Raw genomic sequence first — 23,183 nt, 5'->3', positions numbered from 1 at the left:
GGGTAATTTTTAAATCACACGAGGTCCCCAGATAGTACTAATCCCGTGCGAATAGGGCTTAAGCTACTACAGTGGCTCAACCTTAAGTTTATCAAGGGACGAGAATACTTTTTGTGCGCAAAAAACCCCAAAATAACTTTATTCAACTATTAATTTTCTTCTGTGTGGGCCTCTGACGTAAGTTCACGGGAGCACCTCGACACATGCGTGAGAACTGAGATGACCACGCAGATGGGTCTTGATTTAGTGTTTAAAATGGTTCTAATGTGTGCAATTCCTGGATGTCCGAATCACGAGAACTGAATTTGGTACCAAGTCTCTTTCAAGCGCTGATAGACATCTGCTTTCAAAAGCTCCCGTGTGTTTCTGTAAGCGCTCGCTGAAGATCGTCATTGATGTATATTTACAACATGTTTTTGAAGCGCTGATCATTGTAGCCAATCAAAGACATATTTGATGAGTGCGTGAGTACAATGGCCAATCACAGGTGTTTACGATTCCGCTCAAAGAGTCACATTTTTAAAATTTCAGTACCGACTTGGTACCGAAGTCGGTACTTTTGACAAAACCAATGCTACAGATGCCGCAAAATGAATGGCTTACCTTTCACACTTTCCCATCAAATGATCGTGAGCGTCATCTTCTCAGTTCTCGCACATGCGTTGTGGCGCTCTTGTGAACTCACGTCAGAGGCTTTACTAACTTTTCTGGGCCAGCAGATGCAATTACCTAGCGCTGCAGCCTATGAAGGAGTGAGCCAGCTCTCAGATTTAATCAAAAATATCTTCATTTGTGTTCCGAAGATGAAAAAAAGTCTTACAGGGTTGGAACAACATGAGGCTGAGTAATTACTGACAGAATTTTAATTTTTGGGTGAACTAACCCTTTAATGCAATATGCGTCTACTGCAGTGGCAAATAGCCAACAGAATGACAGGGTGTGCAAATGCTGCTCAAAAAGCTATGTTCCTCACCAAATGATTGAGAAGGGTTTTTAGTCTTAGGCTAGAAGGATTGTAAAATGAGTCTATGTGATTGATCATTTAATTAAATTACGTATTTAATAATCAAATATAACAACTAATAGTCTACAATGTGTCACCAACGCCGCTTCAGATGCATGCTAGTCAGAATGTGTTACTCCTGTTGTGGTGGATGTGCTCTCCCCGTAACAACGTGCTGAAACACGGCAACTAAACCCAAAGAATTCACAACCATTTATTAAAATGCTGTTCTCATAATGTTATTTTATATGACAGTCCCAATCATAGTTGTTATTAGTCGTGCATTGCTGTTTGAGCTGCATCTGCTGAAGATGATCACCAGCGGCGTTTTGTAGCGTGATAATTCTTAACCAAATGCATCCTATGAGATAGATCATACATAGGCCTACACAAAAAACTAAATTAGGTCTACAACTTTTTGTTTGCACAAAACTAAAGGCTGCGAATGCACATGCAAACTTTTGGTCATGAATGTGTAACTCTAGCCTTTTAATGTAAAATGGTCCCAAACATAACTTGTGCGCTCACTTTTTACGCGTTTCGTGGTAAAGCAGCATGCACATTAGCTTTTCTTACAATCGATAGGTTTTATCGATTCAATTATCTGCAAATAATCCATCATCTCTTAATCGTTAGCATCCCTAATCAGAATTATTGAAATATCGCAAATGATTAAATGATACGAATGATTTCCGAATGTATATGTTTCACATGCATATTGGTTAGGCTTATATCATTTTCAGTTTTAAAATGTAATTTGAATAGATTTTACAAATACAAAGCATTATTGTGGAGCCCCAATTTTTTTTTTTTTTTTTTGGTGCCCTGTGACTTTTTCAATAATGATGGTTGTTGCAGATAGCATTAACATACTGTCCTATGTGATTTATATATGTAGTTTATGTAATTTATTGTACAGAGGAATCCCTGTCAGAGACCAAAGTCACTGCTGTAAAGCCAAAAGTTGGCCCGTCTTACCCGCAAAGCACTGTACCTGCTGAGCGCTTCATGGAGAACCGTCTCAGAGATCTACTACTGGACATTGAGGACCGCATCTATCAGGGAACTCTGGGAGCAATTAAAGTATGTTGATTCCACAGTATACTTTCATTCTTACAGCCTGCTGTGGTTTAATCTGGATCTTTGTTAATGGCAAACTGTCCTTTTCCTCCTTTTTTCACCTCTCACTCCTGGAAAGGTGATGGTCAGAAACTCATGGAGAGCCGCACTGGAAAACGGGAACTATGAACTGCTAAACCCGGAGTCCAAAGATAATGGGCTGATCAATGGAGAAGAGGAGCCGATGGAGTTGGATGAGAATCACGTCAGAGTCAAAGACAGGTTATTTTACTGTAATATCTGTTATCTGTGCATTTTTACTCAGTTCAGATGCTGCTGCAGAGTCTGTTTGTGAATGGGACAACTGATGGTGTGTTATGTTTAGGCTGCATGAATTGAAGGCAGAGGGTCAGAGTGTCACGTCCACCAGTGTGAGCACACCACAGCCTGTCAGTAACATTGTCCACTACTTAGCACAGGCCCTGGCACAGATAGAGCAGGGCATAGAGCGCAAGTTCCTGAAAGCTCCACTAGGTAAGATCTATTTAGCTTTGGCATTCATTGAAACTTTGAGGGTTTGGCATATATATTTGTGTAAGGGTGTGTTCCTGAAGAGGACTTCTTTCTGAAGGGTGTGTTCCTGTATCGATGATTGCTTTGTTTTTAGGATCATGTTTCTGTTATGTATTTGAATTCATTAATCCACAGGCTCTTATTTCTGAATGTTTTATTTTTAATCAGGTGATGAGGACGCCAAGAAAGACCAAAAGGTCAAGAAAAAGGACAAAAAGAAAGATGACGACCAGTCCAGCGAGAAAGATGGTAAGATTTATTGTAGAGGTCGACCGATAGTGAATTTGACTGTTAACAATAACTAGGTTAGCCCACGCTGGCTGATAACAGATTAATCAACCGATAGTTTTTAAAATGGATAGTGAATGAAAACAAACAGCATAAAATAGTGCTTAACTTTAATTTAAAAAAAAACTGATCCATGAAAATGTACAATACTTATTTAATTTAAATATTCACATATTAATTATATGTTGGTCATTCATGTTAGTTCATAGTGCATTAGCTAATGTTATAAGATATAAATTATTACATTTTAAAGTTGTTAGTAAATGTTGAAATTAACAAATGAACAATACTTTTATTGACCTTAGTTAGTTACAAATGGACTCTTATTGTAAAGCGTTACCATTTCATATTAATACAAACAGTGTGCTTAAAGATGGCCATCTTTAAACATGCATGAACATATCGATTTGCTTTCTCACGTCACTAGCTTTAAATATGCAACTTCGCATGATAACGAATGCATAAAAGTGACCAGCTAGATATAACTAATGCAAATAGATGGTAACAATCGTGACATTAAACATTTGGGTCGGACTTTCATGTGTTTTTGACACACTAGCTGTGTTTCATCCAAAGTTGCGAATTTAGCGTATTGTGCAAAATTGGAATATCTCATAAAACATTTGCGAACGTTTCCATCCAGTGAGCCGAAGAGAACAAAATAGTCACTTCCTGATAACCTGATGCTAAATATCACTTAGAAAAATGGAAGTTGCTGCAGTAGGAAAAGCCACTGTATATAATAAATTTGTTTTTTAATAAATTACTTGCAAACAGTCAGTTTGTCAGAGCATGCAGACAAAACGCACTGAAGTTATCTTGCTTCTGGATGTGGATGCCTTGTTTTTGGGAATGCAGTCTTGTAAGACAGTTCTGGGAATGCAGTCCTGTAAGAAATTTTTGGAAGATTATTATATTAAACCACCAAAACAGCATTTCGGATGCTGTGCAACGAGATTGGTCTGCTGGTTAGTCCAGTTATGCCGTCCAATCGCGAAGTCATGTATTTTGTCATAAGATGTCTTTTTTGATGCGCATTGAGGAATTTATGCGGTAAATGTTTCCATCGTAGTTTATGCGCATGTTTTCTTATCAGATAAAAAAGTTTATTCGACTCAATTGAGGGCATAATTATTTTTTTTATACGCATTGATAGAATTCATTCGCATCAAAATTAGGGGTATAACGATACACGTTATTCGTAGTGAACCGTTCCGTACGAGGCTTTCGGTTCCGGTACACATTACAAACCGAATAGTTGGGTGTGACCAAAATTTTGTTAGCAGTTACGCTGACGTGACCACCACAACGTTGCCCAACATCAAATGGCAAACGGAATTAAAGCGGAACGAAACTGCACTACTCATTATTTTGTGCTTCACGGAGCTTTTATCAGTTTAGACCAAAGCCAGTGCAGAGCGAACCGATCTTGATCAAGCGACACTGTTACTACACAGCTCTAAGAGATCCAGTAAAGGAAACATGTGAATTCACCACAGAAGTAATAACATCGCTGCGAGATCTTGAGAAGCATTCAAATTTCCCGTTATTAACTGTAGATCTATATTAGATCAAACAGCGCTGATGTGGAAACCAGGAGAAACATTGTGCCGTCAATGAACTAGTAATAGTCTTTAAGTCCACAAATTTTGTGAACCATTACACCCCTAATCAAAATAGGTGGATGGAAACATGTCTATTGTTTTAATCACTTTAGGAACTATTAATGTTAGCATCCTCTCAGCCTTGACAGCAAACATACTTCTGTTCTCCACTAATGCTGCATCTAGTCATCAAATGAATTACTTTATAATTATATAAAGTATAATTATATAACAATTGACGCAACACTTAAAAACGAATGTTTTTTTTGTTTTTGTTTTTTTACTGGAACAATTTGTCATCTGTGTTGATTAATCAGCAAAACCGATCAATTGGTCAACATCGAATTTCTTGTTTACCAATTTAGAGAGACTCACCAGCTGTTTTGCTTAAAAATGTGTTTGTGGCAAGCAGGATGAGGCTGAGGGACGCGAGAGAACGGCGCGAGGCCGGTGGCGTGAGTGATAATGAGTGACACCTGTGAGACGCACCGGTCTCGCATTTCTCACGGAGGAGCGACGACAGAGGAGATCGAGAGAGGAACAGGCCTGAACTTGAGTTTTGTTTCTGTTTGGTGTGGCCAGCAGTCATCCGTGAGAGATCCGAGACTGGTGCGTCTCACATGTGTCACTCATTATCACTCACGCCACCGGCCTCGCACCGTTCTCTCACGTCCCTCGGCCTCGTCCTGCTCGCCACAGTGTTTATCAAACTAAGAGTGTTTTTTATTTTAGCACATGTTGGTTTAAATGATCAGTACTAAACCCATTTTCATCTGTGTGCTCTCAACAGATAGCAGTGAAAGTGGGCGGCAGGTGAAGACTGTGCAAGAACGCTGGCGTGAGTCTCTGTTGGCCTGCTCCAGCCTGTCACAGGTTTTCCTGCATCTCTCTACACTTGAGCGCAGCGTTGTCTGGGCCAAATCCATCCTCAATGCCCGCTGTAAGGTGTGCCGTAGGAAAGGAGACGCTGAGAATATGCTTCTATGTGATGGCTGTGAGAGAGGTTATCACATCTTCTGTGTTCGACCAAAGCTGAAGGTGAGAAATATCGGTTTTGGAAGGTTTGATTTAGGCGACACCTCATAAAACCTAAAATAAGGTGTGTGTGTGTGTGTACATAAACGCATGCAGCCAGGGACAAAATACAGATACATATCAGAAATCTGTTTATAAATCTTTTTATAAATTCATCTTTTTTGTGTTGGTAGAACATCTTTTAAACTTATGAGTTCTGAATAAAGTTTTGATATTCCTTTGCTCTACAGGCTATTCCTTCTGAAGACTGGTTCTGCCCTGAGTGCCACCCCAAACAGCGCTCGCATAGAATAAATTCTCGTCAGCGCTCCTCTGTTGACTCAGACGAAGAAATGGAGGACGAGGAGTCGTCTGAACAAGAGGAGGAAGAATCAGAAGAGGAAGAAGAAGAGTCAGAGGAAGAGTCAGAGGAGGAAGAGTTAGTGGACTTTTTTTCTTCTTGATTTTGATTGTTTTTCTTTTTGATTTAGTAAATTTATGCAGAAAGAGACCAGAAGTGTCATGAAAGTTGTTTTCTTTTTTTCATTTATTTAACAGTGTGTCCAAAAAGGAGGCCATCAAACTTCCAATCCAGAGCAATAAAGGAGGTCGTATAAACACCAAATCAAAACAAGCTGAATCGAGTAATTTCACGCCTCGCTCGCAGCAGAGCACACCCAAACAGAGCCAGTCTGCTAATAAAGGAGGCTCCAAAAACTCAGGGAAGAAATCCATCTCGGTGTCCAATGGCAAACCCCCACCCCGGGCAGGAAGCCGCTCCAGTGCTCGTCTTAGTCTAGAGGTGCTCGCCACTAATGGCACAACAGCCAAATCCAGCAACCAGTCCAGTCCTGCTGCAGAGAATACAGACTCCAGGAAGAGACCCATTACTGGTAAGGAGTGAGTGATTTCACTCAAAAAGATTTTTTTTAATGCATCAAATTAGGATACAGAATGAAAGAAAGGGATGAAAAAGAACAAAATGGCATCTATATTTTATTTTTTAAATTTTTATATTAAGCTGGGTTTAGAGAGAATAGCATTGAAACAATTACATACTTGACCTTTGAATTAATGTAGACACCTACACGTTTACATTGTTGCGGCTTTTCCCATAATGTCAGTATCGCTCTGTTTAGTTCCTGTGTCCTGCGTGTCTCCGCGTGAATGAGTGGCGCAGACGGGCTGTTTCATTTACCACACACACTGAAACACGCTGTGTTTTTCAGTCTCTGCAGTCTCACTATTTGAGAACATGAATGCATTTCCAGAGCCGCTCTGAGAGTCACTGAAGTTCATCAGCATTTTACAGTTTCATTTAAGAAAAACTATCTTTACATTATTAACACACGGAAATTTAGATATCTCAATTTAATAATAATACTAACACAAAAAATAAATTTTTGATAATAATGTATTGTTATTTTTAAAGGAATAATCACACTTCTATGTTGTAATTTTAACAGTATAATAAAGCTCAGTTGTGCTGCGTTGTTTGAAAGTTTAATTTCATAAAACATTCATTTAATTGATCTTTTATATGTCTTCATTTGATTCATGAACACAGAATTTGTGGAAAACAAAACATTTCATAGAATTTTTTGTTTTATTACTAAAATGGTTGTTATTAATATTCAATCATCACAGACAGTGACCAAGGCAGCTCTGGTATAATGTCAATAACACTTCTACAAATGACTTTGAAAGAAAATGGTTTCTTTACAGTTATTGAGGTAAATATGCCTAAATTACCTAAAAAAGGTACCGTTGGGTAACGGCACCGAATTTCAGGCACTGGTATCTGCCACAGAGCCAGAGAAAGCAGTTATCATGCAAGGAATAATTGACGACAGGCCGTTAAATTATTCGAACACACCGAGATGGTAATGCGGTCACGACGTGAAGCGGAGTTATTAACTTTATGCAGTTATTAATGCAGTTATTAGAGAAATGTTGCAATAATGAGACAGAAAAGCATGTGCGTCAATATTATTATTTATTAATTCAATTCGTTTTAATTAATTCGTTTATTCTTTTTTTCTATTATTGACAGTAGACTAGCCTAATAAATGAAACACAAAGCCCTTTTAGCAAGTAGGCCTATCAATAATTATTTATTTGTTATATTATCTGCAATAATTACGAAAACCCATGCAGCAGGACTATCAATTTATTTATATATTCAGTTTAATTTTCTATTGATTATAGATGGGACTATATACTTTTTAATTTTATATATATATATATATTAGGGGTGGAACGGTACACAGAAGTCACGGTTCGGTTCATACCTCGGTTCAGACATCACGGTTCGGTGCGATTTCGGTACAATGGAGTGAAAAGCGAAACAAAAATGCAGAAGGTATTTTTATAAATGTCTTAAGCCTTGAATTTTTTTAATAAGTTTTATTAATAAAGGCATAGAACCAGTTTATTTGTAGTGCACTGACAACAGTTTTTTATAATTTAATTAGTTTATTAATTAAATTAATAAAAAGACCTTGCGATATGTTTGGTAATTGTACCTGAATGAATTTAAAATTAATTTGCTATATTTCAGATCAATATATTTGTTTTCCTTTATTTTAATTAACCCTAACTTTATTCTCATCTGAATTATAAATAATTGATTTATGTAAAAAATAATACTACCATTAAAAACCACGTTTGATTTTCTTTTTTAATCAATGTAGAATGTGTAACTTAAAAATAAAACTGTGTGTGTGCGATTTTGGTTGGGTAACAGTTGTAGATTACAGTTTGACAAGAGTTTAGACTGTGACAAAAGCACAATGTTGTGTTTTATTGCAAGTGTACACAAATATATGTAAACACTTTGCAGTTTGAATGATGTCCTGTATGAACAAAATGACGGAGTATGTTTTTATGTTTCCACTGTTCGATCGCGCCTCTCTCTCTCTCTCTCACACTCACACACACACACACACACAGTTCGATCGCGTCTGCGCCTCTCCCTCTCTCGCACACACACACACACACTTCAGACCAAACGCGAATTGAGCGAAATTTATCGCTATTTAGAGCATTATTTGTTTTTATACTGTGTATTCTTCGTGTAAATTCGTGCACCGAACCGTGACGCCCGTACCGATTCGGTTCAATGCGATATATATATATATATATATAATTATTAAAATTAAACCATGCGCATGGGGCTGCATGTTTTTTCTTTTAATGAATTGTATCCTATTTTCCGTTATTACAATCAACTACGCGAAGTGATATGGAACTATAATGTGGTCAAGACCTGCCAGGAACCTGCATTTCCTTGAAAATAATTGCACACCTTAGAACTAGGGATGCTCCGATCAGAATTTTTGCAGCCGATACCGATAGCTGATTTCTTGTCATGGTGATCGGCCGATACCGATCTCGATACCGATGCTTAATATACTTAATATAAGACAAAGATAAATACAAACAAAATGGAGCAGTCTGATGCAGCCCACAAGGTTTAATTAAACATTGTCCAATAGTAAACTTTGGAGGACAACATAAACATTTAATCACCTAAAATAGAGAAGTCTGATGTAGCTTAAACCTTGTCCAATACAAGTCTGAGCAGGACAAAAATTAAATAAATAAATAATTTAAACTCCTACAAGAACAAATTGGAGTAGTTTGATGCTACTCATTAGAAGGGATGGGCATTTCGAGCTAAAATAATATTCAACGATAGCTGGGTATTATTCGAAAATCGCACCCCTCCCCATGCACGCACACATGCATGTATTAAGTGAGAAAAGCGGAGTGGTCTGACGTTTAAATATAATTTAAAAACGTAAATATACATTTCATATTTGTTTTATATAATATAATGTTATTTTTTTTAAATTTCATCTATGTTGATTATATGAAAAAGGAACCGCATGAGATGGGTAAGATCGGATCATAAGATGCGCAATATATCAGGAGACATTTGGAGTGGTTCAGACATGATTTTGACCACTTAATTAAGTTTTGTTTTGTAGAAAGCCATTCTTTAAAGTGAATTTCGTTTTGTAAAAATGTCATCTTAATTTCAATCAATGTTTCATCAACCAATTGTCTGGATTTAATAAATAAGAAGCGAAATATAGCAGACAATATAATAGGACACGGAGCCGCCCGCACGTGAACTGGAGCGCGTCTGATAAATGAACTGAAACGAAGCGTATAAACGACATGCCTCACAGACCTGAGCTTGAAATGTCTACTTTAAAAGAACAAACAATTCAAATCGATAAGAAATGGGGTACTCTCTGCTTATAATCCGTATGAAGTGTGCATTTCTCTCTATAGGCGCATTCACTACATGCGAAGATGGCGTCAACATCGCCAACTGTATCTTTGCAGCCAGAAAACACTAGTTTATTAATAAAATTAAAATGTATCATGCTGCATAAACATTACTTTTGCCGGTTCTTTTTGGAAGCTTTATGCATGCGCTTGATATGCGGAATATGCAATATTACGATAGCGCTCATTATGGTTTAGTATTTTTTCCCATATATATTTCAGTAATTAAATTAATATTAATATGCGATTAGACTAATGGCTTAAATGAACTACTCTTAGTCAACTAGAAAAAAAAACTTTAGTCGTGCACGGGCAGCCCAATTTATTTCACATATTTCCTAACCAGCACATCAGTGCGGGCGTTCTGAACGAGCGGCGCTGTGTGGACTGACCTAGCGAAGTGACTCTTCAGAAAGGCGATCTCTCTGGAGGACAACGCTCCTCCATATGAGATTCCTTTGTAACATACATGGCAAATAGGTCATTTTTTCATTGTTTCTCGACACATCAAAGTAATTCCACACCGGTGATGACATGACTGCCAAATCATTTAAGTCCCCACACATCATGTACCTTCTCACGTTTTGACGTAATCAAATTGTGATCGGTTTGTGAGATCGGCTAAGTTTAGTGAGTACCGATCGCGTCATAAAATGTGATTATCGGCCGATACCGATCTCCGACCGATCGATCAGAGCATCCCTACTTAGAACGTTCCTCAACCAATCAGATTCAGGCATTCAACGACCCTGTAGTATAGGTATGAAACCACTTCACAAACAGTCTTTTCAACATCAGAGTATGGTTATTTCTGTTACAAATATTCAAATGATCACAGTAGAACTGAGATAAAAATGTTCAGTTCAGATATAAATACTGATGTCTACAGTAGTGATCAGAGTAGAGCAAGTCATCTTTTGTAGTAACTTGGCACTTCAAATAACTGTATCATTACATCGTTACACCAGTAGATGGCGACAAGTGACTGTTAAATTTTTTAAATAGACTGCAGCAATTAAAATTTTATCAGAACCTCTAGTAAATGACATGGTGTTTTGTTTAGTTGTCTGTTCAGAATCGTGATCTCTTTTTGAAACAAAATTTTTTAATTCTCAATATATCCAGAATCGTGCAGCTCTACTAAGGGGATGTCTTAAATTTAAACACACTGAGGTCTCTCCTCATCCACCGTTTTACTGGTGAATCCAAAGGCAAGATTCCTCGTCATATTTTCTTGTCTTTAAGCTGTCTTCACTGTACGCGACAAAGCGAACGTTGGAAATTCGTTCGTCCTTTGTGTCAGAAGTTGCGCGAGCGCTTGGAGGACGTCAGAGATAGAATGGCGTCAGTTTACTGTCGAGAATTTGTTGTGTAGCGTCACAACGCTACATTTAGTGTCGACAGCATCACTGATAATGGGTTCTATTTGCTTTTGTCGTATCGCGTCACACCATTCACGTCTGGACGTGTTGTTTTGGCGTTGTGACGTTTAAATTAGATTCATTGTCTGTCTGCTTTACATTTACCTGGCATTGACAGCCCTTTCACAAACTTGTCCATGCTTAATGCAGAACCATGTATCAATTCTGATTCTTTGATCGCGTCATTAAGTCGCCTGTTATTGCATGACAACAACTGCTACAACTGATTACAGACTGCTCAAGCTGGTACAATGAGTTACAGTTCCCACGGCGGTAAATTGTGGGTGTGTATTTGCTGCCTTTTACCGCTTAGAGGCGCTACAATCACAGACTTTGAAAAGTGTCAGTTTATTCTCTCTATTGCGTAATCTGCCGCCGCGCCGTGCTCATTCAGAGTGATTGAAAGCTGGTAGCAGATGAATTCAAGTGAAACATTGTAGTTAAACAAATTCATAATCACAATACTGATATAGTATATCACATACCCGCCATAGCAACGGAAGAAATTTTTCAAAACAGATCCATACATTGAACAAATCAGAAAAAGACTGATTTTGTTGACTTGGCTGCACAAAATAACAGACTAACTAAATAGTATTGCTTTCAATATAAAAACCAATGAAAATGTAAAAGAACACCTAAAATTAAGTTTGAAACCACATCGCACATTTCAAGGTTTAAATGAAGTGTCGGGACAGTTTACGAAAACTGAAAAGAGTCCAAAGCAACATAAATTAAGAACATGCGTTTTTCTTTGCTCTCTCTCGCACTGGATCTCTTTTTAGCAAGTTTATTTAGTCTCCCTCACTGCGCGCGCTGGGTCTCTCGAAATTAAACATTTCAGGGTAAAAACACATCATACAGCTGATAATACTGTACATGTCACTGCGTGTCATCCATACAAATCACCAAAAAAAACGTTAACATATTATTTAGCCTTTGTTGCTTCAAAGACACAGCATGCCTTGTTGAATTCATATTACAATAAAACGAGGTTGATCACGAATTAAAGAGCTCTGTATATACTGCTCGCTCCCATTCGTTTCTTGGCATGAACGGGTTACTTCAACAGTTCATGTTTAGATAATGCCAGATTGTTGACAATCATACACACTGCTCAAACATTCTAAAACTCTACAAAACTCTTCAATTGAAATTTTGTGTGAAAAAACTTTAAATACAATAAATAAACTACAATATTTATAATTTAATAAGATATATGGCCTACATTTGGACACATCGAGAGATTTAACCTTATTTTGCCTTTGCCTTCTCATCAGGCTGGCTATCCAACACTCCATATGAAAGACGGAACATTAACACCTATTGTCCAGCACCCCATCGATAAAGCAACTGAACTGTCCTTCCAAACCCCCCCCCCCCTCCGCAGGCTATCTGAGTTTGAGACTGACTTAGAGCAAAGAGAAGTCGCAATTCCCACTTAAATCGCTATTCTAGACATTAGCATTAGGCAATTAAAGTGTTGGTAATGAAGGAATTAAATAATTTAAGCTACATTTAGTGATTTTTCTGCCATACAAGTTTATTACTAAATATTTCATTATTTCAATAATTGAAGAAATAAAACGCTACTTCGGTTTGGGCCAGCTTTTTCCAAGAAAAACTAAATACAATCTTCAAACGCATGTTCATTTGTTGTCATGAACAAAATGTTCAACTAAATATTAAATTCCACAGGGCTCTTTGGATCCTTACAACCAGTGCATGCGATTTGTGAATTAAGTTTACGTTGGCTTAATATAAAGTTTACAGTTTTGAACGATGTAGGCTACTCTACTCTTATCTGTATGACCAAAACATTACGGAGTAGCCTAGGTTATTTTAGCTGTTATGAGAAAAATAAATCCATATGAACGCGCTGCCGCGTTTGTCTAATACTTATTCAACATGCCAGAATAAAAACCGACTTTAGAACAATGCGTAGCGCCACTTGGCGTGGTGTGCCAAAACACTTAATTATAAACTTCAATATTTCATTCAAAATAATCTCAGAACGCTTTGTGGCATTTTGAAAAGCCGTGCATGCATTAAGGCCTCTGCAAAGCGTTTTTTTCACGCAGCTGGCGTATAATTGCAATTGTTTTCAATGGGAGCGTCGCGTCTTTTAAACGCCATGAGCGTAACGAGGCGCTGAGCGTGTATTTAACGTTCAAGCGCTGAGCGTTCGGCGTTTTTTACTGGTCGCCGAGAGTTGAAATTTTTTTCAACTTTGGATAAAACGTAGCGCTCATCAGTCACTTTTTACCCCACCGTCTAATCACAGTGGAGGAAGGGCTGACTAATAACACACCGACCAACTGTCACAACATTTTTTCTGTACAATGACGTCAACCAGCAGAGCTAACCGAACAAAATGGATGAAAAATAAATTTTTAGTATGAAACAAATTATCTGCGAAATGTTACAAATAAACTGTGCTGCGGATATTCTGTATCATAGCAACGAATCGTCTCAACTGAAAAAACGCAACGCTGCCAAAACGCTCTCAAGCGCCCACAGCTAGGCGTTTTCAGCAGAGCGTCCAGCGTTTTCAGCTGGCTAAAAACGCTTTGTACACACGGCCTGAGAAACGCCCAAACGTTCGTTTCTCCTGTGTGTGTTTGCTCACATGAGCAAGAAGCGCTCTTCATTCGTCTCAGTCATTCCTCAATATAATAGTAAAAATTACTACATTTTTGTTTATTTCTGTTATTAATTTGTTTTTGTTTTTTTGTTATCGCGCTTCTCTCCCGGGGCTTATGTCACCCACCGACGTCTAGGCCTACAATATGAAATACAGGCTATATTGTTCATGTCTCTATTCTTAACTTTTCATTCTATTTTTCTGTCTCAAAAAAAATCTATTATTTTTACCATAGTTGTAGTATTTCATCCTTACTGTTAATTGACATTAACCCCACTTCCATTTCAAAATGCGGCAATTGCTGCTGTTTAGCACAATATCCCTTTGCGCCACCTGACGGTCATTTCGTGAAATGCGACTGGTTTATTTTTGCTGCGGTGGTCTTGCCAGGGCGGCTGGCGCGGTGGTAATAGGCATTCTGGTTGACTACCTACTGTATCTTGAGGTAATAAAATGTCAAATAAATGTTTGGTGTTCAATTATTTACTTATGTGGCAAGTAGCTCCATAATAAGTGGGATAATTTCAGACTGGGGTCAGAGAGGGGTATCACCCTGAAGACGTTTCCTTTGCATAATCTGCTTACTATACACTATGCCTTTTATCCTTGCTGTGCCCCCAAGTTTCGGAGCTATTGCACTAAAGAAAGTTAAACATGTAAAAAAGCATAATAGGACCCCTTTAAGAGTTGTTTCATCTAAGACTTGTTCACAACTCATGTATTCTGGTTTGACGGTGTTTGTCCAGCAGAGGTCTCCCCAAAAGCCAAGATCGTCTTGGCTCCGACCACCACTTCTTCCAACCGTCGAAGCTCAGGGAGAAACCTAGGCGTCCATGAGCTGTCAGCCTGTGAGCTGCTCACTGTGGACCTGGTCAGACATGAGGACAGCTGGCCATTCAAGAAACTGGTGTCCAGAACTCAGGTAGTGAGCCGATCACACTTATATCTCTCTGTAACAGGGTCATAAAACCCCCATTCTTGGTTGATTTACGACCAGCGGGACAATTAAATAATCTATGCAATTGTTATGCATGATATCTCGCCTATCCCAGCTTTACACTGAGACATTATTTTCATGCATTTAATGACTACTTTTATTGCACATATTTTTTTAGGTGCCCGATTACTATGACATAATCAAAAAACCCATCGCCTTGAGCACAATCAGGGAAAAGGTCAACAACTGTGAATACCAAACTGTTGGTAAGTTAACTTATTTTTTGTGGAAGGAAGGTTTATATCTAAATATTTTGCTTGAGTCAGGCTAGTTGTCTAAAGGGCAATTTTTAACTATTGAGTCAAATTCTCCTAGTTCAAAACCCACTTAAATTAGTTTTTTTTTCTGTGAATTGCATAAATCCTGTTTAAAATACTCTAAACCCAAATAAAAGCGTAATTGCCTGGTTCATGCTAGGTTCCACGTTCTTGTGTTGGGTCATGTACACACATTGACAACAGAAATATCTACTTGAGTAAATAGCGTGTCAACATAAGCCCCAGACTCCACTATATTAAAATTTAATAATCATATCCAAGCACAACATAAAAAGTTACAGCTGATTGTAATTTCTAATTGTGTTTTTAATCTTACAGCGGAATATATAGAGGATGTGGAGCTCATGTTTTCCAACTGTCTGGAGTACAACCCACGTACCACCAATGAAGCAAAAGCCGGTCAACGGCTCCAGGCCTTCTTCCATTCTGAGCTTCGGAGACTCGGCCTGGCCGACCGCATGACCCCTCCACAGAAACGGCCACGGATGTAAACAAAACCCCGTCTTCCACACAAACACACCAACTGGCCGAGACTGAAAGTCCGTTGATAATCCGCTGTCTTATTATGTAGTTCTGTGGCATTTGTGGAATGTTCATAAACATTCCAGGATGGTTTGACTCAATAAAAAATCTACCTAGGCCTTGTACACAAGAAAATTTATTTGTAAAAGTGCAGTGTGCAAACAAAAAGGCATACTGGAGGATATAAAGCGGCATTTATCTTCACAGCTAGTGACAGGAGTATAAATCGGCCTCTATGGAGCAAAGTGGAGAAACTGCTGTGAAGAAAAAAAATATTTGCACTGTTTTCTGAGAAGTTTTTTGCGTTCACATTAACTCAGGACAAAATGCATTGTGTATTTTCGTCTGTAATTTCAAAATTGTGCATTTTGTTTTTTGTACATCAACTGCATTTGTAGACTACTATTTTGTATAGCTTTTTACAGACCAGAGTCTCTGTTGTGACTAAATTAAGTCAAAGGAAAAATAGAATTTCTGTTTTGTAGTTAAATAGTTGTAAAGATAAACTCAATAAATTTCAGTGTGGTCCCTATAGCTTGCATAAACACTACGTAGGAACCAGACCATCCCTTTTTCTTGTTTTCCTTTTCAGTTTTTGGTTATTTATTTAGATTTGGGTATAATTTGCTTGCTTTATTTATAAGATTGTCATAGTTTGGTTTTTTTGTTTTGTTATTTTTTCTCCCTCAGAAAGCTTGATGAATCAGTTTTCCCCTCATGGTTCTTAAGATTCATTTTACCTGCTGTGTAATTCTTTTTTTCTGTATGTAAAATAAATTTTGTTAATATTTGGCTCGACCACTTGTTTTCATCACTGATTTTCATTTTTGCACAAACTTTTGTTTCTGTTCATCAGAAGCCCCAGTTAGGTGCACTTTAAATGAAGATTGTCCAGTATAATTTTTAATTTGCTTTAAGTTATTTTAAAGTTTTACAACAGACCATCAGTTAATGTGCCTCCCACTAGTTTGCAGTCACGGAAAACCTGACAGTAATAGAAGTAATTTAGTCATGAAAAGATCTCTAGTGAATACTAATTTTTATAATTTATCTGGTCTATAATGTCATCTGATATATTTTGCTCTAGTGTTGAGTAAAACTTTGACTATTATGTAACGTTCATGATTTAAAAGTTGAAACAATGCATTATATTTTGATCAGGCTATATTTAAGTGACCGCTGTAATTTACATTTATTATATCTCTTGCCAACTGTCCCAAAGACAGTGAATGACAGTGCATATGCTCGAGTAGTCCTTCACTGCGGCTGTGCAGTGATGTCTCTGTCTGTCTCTCTCTCACACACACACATGCAACCACTCACACTGTCTCGGCTGTTCACATCCACAGATAGAAGTACCGAGAAAATAATCGTTCATTGATTCACCGCATTGGACAGCATGGTAAGGACAGTCTTTTTCCCTAACACGTAGTCAATTCTTAATTCAAAATAGATGTTATAATGTTATTTTGAAACTCTTTCTGTCAAACCTTTGACCAGCAACTGTCACGTTTTCATCTCTGGCAGGATCTGTATTGTGGCGCTCTAGCGGATCCGTGATTGCATGCGCTCCGGCTGAAAAATATAATGCTTTATTCGGCTCCAAGTTCATTTTGTGGTTTTGAAATCAGTTTTAATTAGCTATAAATCTATATATCAGGCCTATAGCCAGAGGCAGCCATTTTAAGCTAATTTTAGCCGGTGCTTTAATCACTCTCAGCGCATGCCTCTCCAACTTTTACTCACGGACGCTGGAGAAATAAATGACCGGGACTATACTGATGGACACAAACGCGTTTAATAAGATCTGAATGAGCTGTTTCATGCCATGAGACGACTAGTATGTGTCCTTACAATTGAATCAGGCTACTTACTTATGATTCAATAGGATTTAGTGGCCATAGTGTGTGTGTGTGTGTCAGACAGAGAGAGACAGTCGGACGTCTACGCCAGCTGCTCAGAGCGCGTCTCTGCGCATGCGCCACTAGTACTTTAGATACTTGTATATTACAATAGTTGATAGTACTTATTTATTAAATATTAAATGGATACAAAAAAATAAATAGTCACTAGTAAATGTGGAATAGGAACTAGTAAGGAGTTACTTGATATCGTTTTGACACAACTTCCATAGCACTTAACTGCTTAAAAATGGCATAACTAGCAAGTTATGCTATGTAATATATATCTAAACATTCTCAAATCAAGATACATTTGCTTGAGAAACAGGACTTAATATTTGAAGTATCATAATGAAGTTTTTTTTTTAAATATCTTAGTGAGGTATTCAGATCTTGTTTCCCCTTCGAATTGTTTATTTTTCTGACCCTACTGCCAGATTTTTTAACCTCATTTTTATTTTACTTATTTAAAAAAAAAATCCTCACTTAATTTTGGTAATTGTTTCAGGAAACAAGACTTAACATCTTATGTCATTTTGCATATGTTGATTTAAGAATGTTTTAGGTGTTTGTACTAAAAAACAAGACAAATACTGAGAAAACCATTTTTTTCATTGCAGTGCGATTAAAATAGTTAACAATTCTAACTTTTTCTAACTAGAATAGTTAGAATAAGTAGTACAAGTTCTGATAATTATCTGAATCTATAGTAATCAGCATTGCTTACGAATATCTTGTTTTAAAATATGTTATAGTCCTCTAATAATATCTAATAAGTACTATATTCAATAATTACCAGTAAAACTAGATACTAGTCAGTATAAGAATAGTTGCTAGCAGATAAAAATACATGGTAATAAGTTAGTTACCAGTACGTTTTAAGGAATAAATCTTAAAATGGCATGTGGATAGTGTAGAGAGAGAAGTTAATTAATGTCAAGCACTGGTTTGTTCGAATGGATAAATGCACTGAGTTTCCAGTTGTATCGTGGCCCAGGCACCCCACTATGACTTGGCCTTCTAGTCCATTTTGGAAGAGTGAGAAATTTCAACTGTGGTGACAGACCAGCTGGCTATGCATACGTGAGTCAGGGTTTGTGAGCGCACTGGATCAGTCAATGCCAAATCTGACACCTTGTTACTTCTAATATTGCCCGGTAGTCATTTTTTACTATGGATATGTATTATGATGCTGGTGATTCTGCTACTGACATCCAAGTATGGATCTACAGACTTGTATAATTGCTGTTTTCATCTCAATCAACTGTATTCACCCCAGTCTCATCCTCATCACAGGCCTCTGGTGTCACAGTCAATGATGAAGTGCTCAAAGTCTTCAATGACATGAAAGTGCGGAAGTCCTCGGGCTCAGATGAGGTGAAAAAGCGCAAAAAGGCAGTACTGTTCTGCCTCAGTGACGACAAGAAGAAGATCATCGTAGAGGAGGGCAAGCAGATCTTAGTGGGAGACATTGGAGAATCTGTCGACGACCCCTACGCCTGCTTCGTCAAGCTCCTACCTCTTAATGACTGCAGATACGGCTTATATGATGCCACTTATGAAACTAAAGAGTCTAAGAAAGAAGACTTGGTATTTATATTTTGGTACGTAGTCTGTCTGGAAAGGTTGTTGTAGTTTAGAAAAAATTATTCAGATTTCAGATTTATTTTGTATATATTTATGCATTTATCTATTTATGCACACATTTATTTATGCATTTTTTTTAATATAGTTCATTTTGAATTTTTAGAAAGTTTTAGAATTTTTTATTTAAAATTTTATAATTTAGATTTTATTAAATTGATGTCTGGAAAAGCACTGTTGTTTTTGTTTTTTTAAGTATTAGTTAATTTTTTTAATCTCTTACACCTTTCTTGAACAACAAGCGAACTGCGATAGGTTATTTATGTAATTTTTATATGTGAATTTTATTTAAATTATTTGATAGAATACACTGAAGTAAAAAAGACCATCCAACATTGATTGACAGTCATTTTATATTTTTAATTTATTAATTTTATTTTAGTTAGTTAGTAATTTACTTATGTCAAAAATATCAAACTTGATGTTTGTTTCTAATGAACTCTGCAATACTTTGTTAAAAGTTCTTACACCAAGTAAATTCATTTCTGTTTTTTGTTTGCATGCATATTGGACTTTAGGGCCCCTGAAGGTGCGCCGTTAAAAAGCAAGATGATATATGCTAGCTCAAAAGATGCCATTAAGAAGAAGTTTACTGGTGAGTACTGTCATATTCACTTATAATACATCTTTACAAAACAGATCCTGGGTTCTGCATGCTGATGGCAATACAGTCTTCTAGGAAATGCGCAATATAGTAACAGCCATATATACACACACATAGATGCCTCATCAATGTCTGTTTCTATGGGCTGCCATACGGTCAAATCCAGTCTGTGACCACTCGAGAACAAGTTGACTGTATCAGCAACTTAGTTATTCAGATGTTTGAATATCTATATCTGCAATAGACATTAATAGAGTAATAATAATTAACTACTTGTAATTACTATAGGGTTAGGGTTAAGATTACAGTTAGGGTGTGGTTTAGAGTTAGTTGCATGTAATTATGCACAATTTATAGTAATTACTATAGCAACAAAGACACTGTAAAATGACTGCATCTGAAATCGCATACTTGGCTTCTGCAAGCAACCATTGGCTGCATCCGCATACTTACCTACTATATAGTAGACGAAAAACAGTATGTGACAAGAGAAGCATGTCTGAATTAACTGTACTCATAAAAAAGTAGTTTAAAATGTACCTGGATGACCTACTACTACCGGAGTGATTCTGAAGTGTGCATAAGATGGGCACTTTACTATCCCATGAGGCCGCTGGAGACGATTTGTGAATGGCTGGTAGGTCACATGATAATGACAAACTACACACACTCATACTATATAGAACATACTTTTTTAGCGGTTGTGAAGTAATTACTTATTCAAAATTAGCCATTGTCTAGTTGGTGTATATCACTGAAATATTGTCACTACTATTAAAAAAATTCTGCTGTATATTTTATATATTTATATATAAACATAAACTTTAACTAAAACTTTAACTTTTCCCCTTTAGACATGACTTTCTTTCCCAGTTTACTACACATAGACTAAGAAGTAAGTCATTTGTAGCTTGATTTCAAAAAACTGAGCAACAGTGCTGGAGAATCCCGACCCGCTGGCTCAAAAATGTTATGCAAGTAATTGCATTTTGATGAAAGATTATGAAGAATCATTCACAGAAGTTAATATTCCTAAAAAAAACACCACAGTGGGAAAATGAGAAACTGAGAGTCATTTCTAAAATGAAAATGTTTTTATTAACACATACTTATTTTGAAATCTTATGCCATCGTGCCTCTTTTTTCAGGTATCAAACACGAATGGCAGGTTAATGGTTTAGACGATATTCAGGACCGCTCAACCCTGGCAGAGAAGTTGGGAGGAAGTGTGGTTGTATCGCTGGAGGGGAGACCGTTGTAAACCCAATAGCCATGTGCCATCTGGATTCCACACGCTTTCATCTTAGCAGCTGTCTCTATCATTTGATCCTGAAGGAATAGTCCTAGTTTGTCTTTATTCTCTTTTCTTTTTTATTTTATTTTATTTTTTTCACATTAAGGAGATCTCATTAACATATTCAACGAAAAAAACTCTACCGGCCGAATGCCAGCTTAATTTTGCAGTTCATATTAGTTTTTGTATGTCCTCAAAGAACGTTTTGTCTTCCTCTGCGTGTTTTGCCAAATGACAGTAGAAAGCTTGGATGTTCACATATATTAACCAGCACAAACTCAGTTGATATCTTTATCATGTATCTTCAGAGATTTTCTAATATGCTGTGAGAGAACTATATGAGAATGCTGTACGTTAATGCCACACAGCAATGCATTAACCAGTGACCAGCACTTTACAAGCCTGAAGCTATTTATTTCAACTCTCCTACCTAATCTGGCTTATTTGACATGGCAAACACGTCAAGTTTATGCAGATAAACAAAGCACTTTTCGTTTTTACACTACCAGTTGAAGGAGGACTTTCTGTGAATTTCTGTGTCTGTCAACCCGGAATTGAAGTTACCACAGTTTTCATTCCTGTTACGCATATGGACATAAACAGATTTGAACTGTTCCATCATTGCAGCCTTTGATTCAAATGCACCACAGAACGCGAAGGCCGAGATGCTTGGAATGTTTTTTTTAACACTACATGAAAATACAATATTATCTGTAATGATGGCATTATTTGCAGCCTGAAGTGAAACATTGTTTTTGAGATCTGGGAAGATGCCACTTTGAAATAAAATATTGTGGCGGAATTCTTGGATGGATTTCTTGGCTCAATTAAACGGTCTGATTTCATTAGAGTGTCACCTCAGTGACCTGTGCTATATGTTTGACCTGTGTGTGTTTAGTCATCAGAATTGCCCAATTGAACGAGTTGTTTACTGAACAAATATTTTTCTTCTGCATTATTTTATTAGTTCATATTTATCAACTATTTTTTTAATTATCAAAGTCAAGGATAACCTGTAAAGATTTTTAAGCAAAGACAATCGTTCTGTCTATTCATCCATCCATCTATCCTTCATTTGTTCAATCTCCATCTAACTTAATCTATCACTGTATCTGAGTATTGTTATATCCATTGATCTGTTCATCGTTTCATCCATCATCCTCTATCAGTCATTCATCCAACCATTCTCTGTCAGTCATTCTATCTATCTATCTATCCATCCTCTATTGGTCGATCTGTCCATTCGTCCGTCCGTCCATCCATCCATCCATTTGTTTAATATCCATCCATCTATCTATCTATCTATCTATCTATCTATCTATCTTTAGAACTATTGTTCTATCTATTGTTTTGTCTATCATTACATCCATTCATCCGTTCTATCTCCATCTGTCTATTCTAACATTTTATCCATCTATTGTTCTATCCATTTATCTATCCATATATCTATCTCCTTCCATCTATATAACTATTGTTCTATCTATTGTTCTGTCTATCGTTCCATCCATCCATCCGTTCTATCTTCATTTATCTATTCTAACATTCTATCCATCTATTGTTATATCCATCCATTGTTCTATCTATTGATCGTTCATTCTTTCTATCTCCATTTATTTGCTCATTCTAACTTCTATCGTTCCATCCATCCATCCCTTAATGCTGTATAGATACAGAATAATTGCAAAGTACATAAGGCCAATATACAAACTTAAAGGCTTTTTAAATATACTTTAAGCAATCTTTACTTTTCTAGTTATTGATTTTTTTGTAAGTATTTGGTTAAGTTTGTATTATTTTGGGGCATTCCGATTCTTGTATACTAAACTAGTAAAGCATTGAATGCATTAGGAGAAAATCAGATACTTATATCTGGGGCCGCCCCATGACTGCATGTCTTAAAGCATTTAATAAAGTTTAAATGAACAGTTCAACCACCTTTAACTACTTCTCACAGGCCAATCGGTTTCTATGAGTGTGGTCTTGCAGTAGATCTGGGCTTGAGGCCAGTGGCTGCTTTTTCCTTTGGAGAATTTGATCC

General features: G+C 37.0%; 2 protein-coding genes across 8 annotated transcripts in view; both read left to right on the top strand.

Moving 5' to 3' along the window:
• The window catches only part of baz1a (bromodomain adjacent to zinc finger domain, 1A), a 39,367-nt gene extending 22,867 nt beyond the window's left edge, over nt 1-16,500 (top strand). For 4 of the 7 annotated variants that reach the window (XM_077238911.1, XM_077238914.1, XM_077238917.1 and 1 more), the window contains exons 19-28: nt 1,923-2,086; nt 2,202-2,344; nt 2,448-2,596; nt 2,804-2,884; nt 5,318-5,565; nt 5,793-5,980; nt 6,100-6,434; nt 14,652-14,827; nt 15,021-15,108; nt 15,499-16,500. In XM_077238911.1, coding sequence (XP_077095026.1) covers nt 1,923-2,086; nt 2,202-2,344; nt 2,448-2,596; nt 2,804-2,884; nt 5,318-5,565; nt 5,793-5,980; nt 6,100-6,434; nt 14,652-14,827; nt 15,021-15,108; nt 15,499-15,671 — 1,745 coding nt within the window. In that variant the 3' untranslated portion in view covers nt 15,672-16,500. The remainder of the gene's footprint in view (nt 1-1,922; nt 2,087-2,201; nt 2,345-2,447; nt 2,597-2,803; nt 2,885-5,317; nt 5,566-5,792; nt 5,981-6,099; nt 6,435-14,651; nt 14,828-15,020; nt 15,109-15,498) is intronic. The other 3 variants (XM_077238912.1, XM_077238915.1, XM_077238918.1) reach the window with 1 other exon arrangement.
• Nucleotides 16,501-16,953: 453 nt separating this feature from the next.
• Nucleotides 16,954-21,947, top strand: cfl2 (cofilin 2 (muscle)). The gene is made up of 4 exons (XM_077238932.1): nt 16,954-17,104; nt 18,900-19,207; nt 19,766-19,842; nt 21,000-21,947. Exons 1-4 carry the CDS (start codon nt 17,102-17,104, stop codon nt 21,110-21,112), a joined length of 501 nt encoding a protein of 166 aa, XP_077095047.1. The 5' UTR covers nt 16,954-17,101; the 3' UTR covers nt 21,113-21,947.
• The last annotated feature ends 1,236 nt before the right edge of the window (nt 21,948-23,183 follow it).

Source organism: Siphateles boraxobius, unplaced genomic scaffold (genome assembly GCF_051911475.1).
Source record: "Siphateles boraxobius isolate OS27281-9 unplaced genomic scaffold, OSU_SipBor_1 22, whole genome shotgun sequence".
Lineage (NCBI taxonomy): Eukaryota > Metazoa > Chordata > Actinopteri > Cypriniformes > Leuciscidae > Siphateles > Siphateles boraxobius.
This window is presented reverse-complemented; position numbering and strand designations above follow the sequence as displayed.

What these genes read in the sequence shown, in the direction of transcription:
- cfl2 (XM_077238932.1), top strand. An exon ending in GACTTGGTATTTATATTTTG is followed by an intron (nt 19,208 to 19,765) that starts GTACGTAGTCTG and finishes ATTGGACTTTAG; the next exon opens with GGCCCCTGAAGGTGCGCCGT. An exon ending in CATTAAGAAGAAGTTTACTG is followed by an intron (nt 19,843 to 20,999) that starts GTGAGTACTGTC and finishes CTCTTTTTTCAG; the next exon opens with GTATCAAACACGAATGGCAG.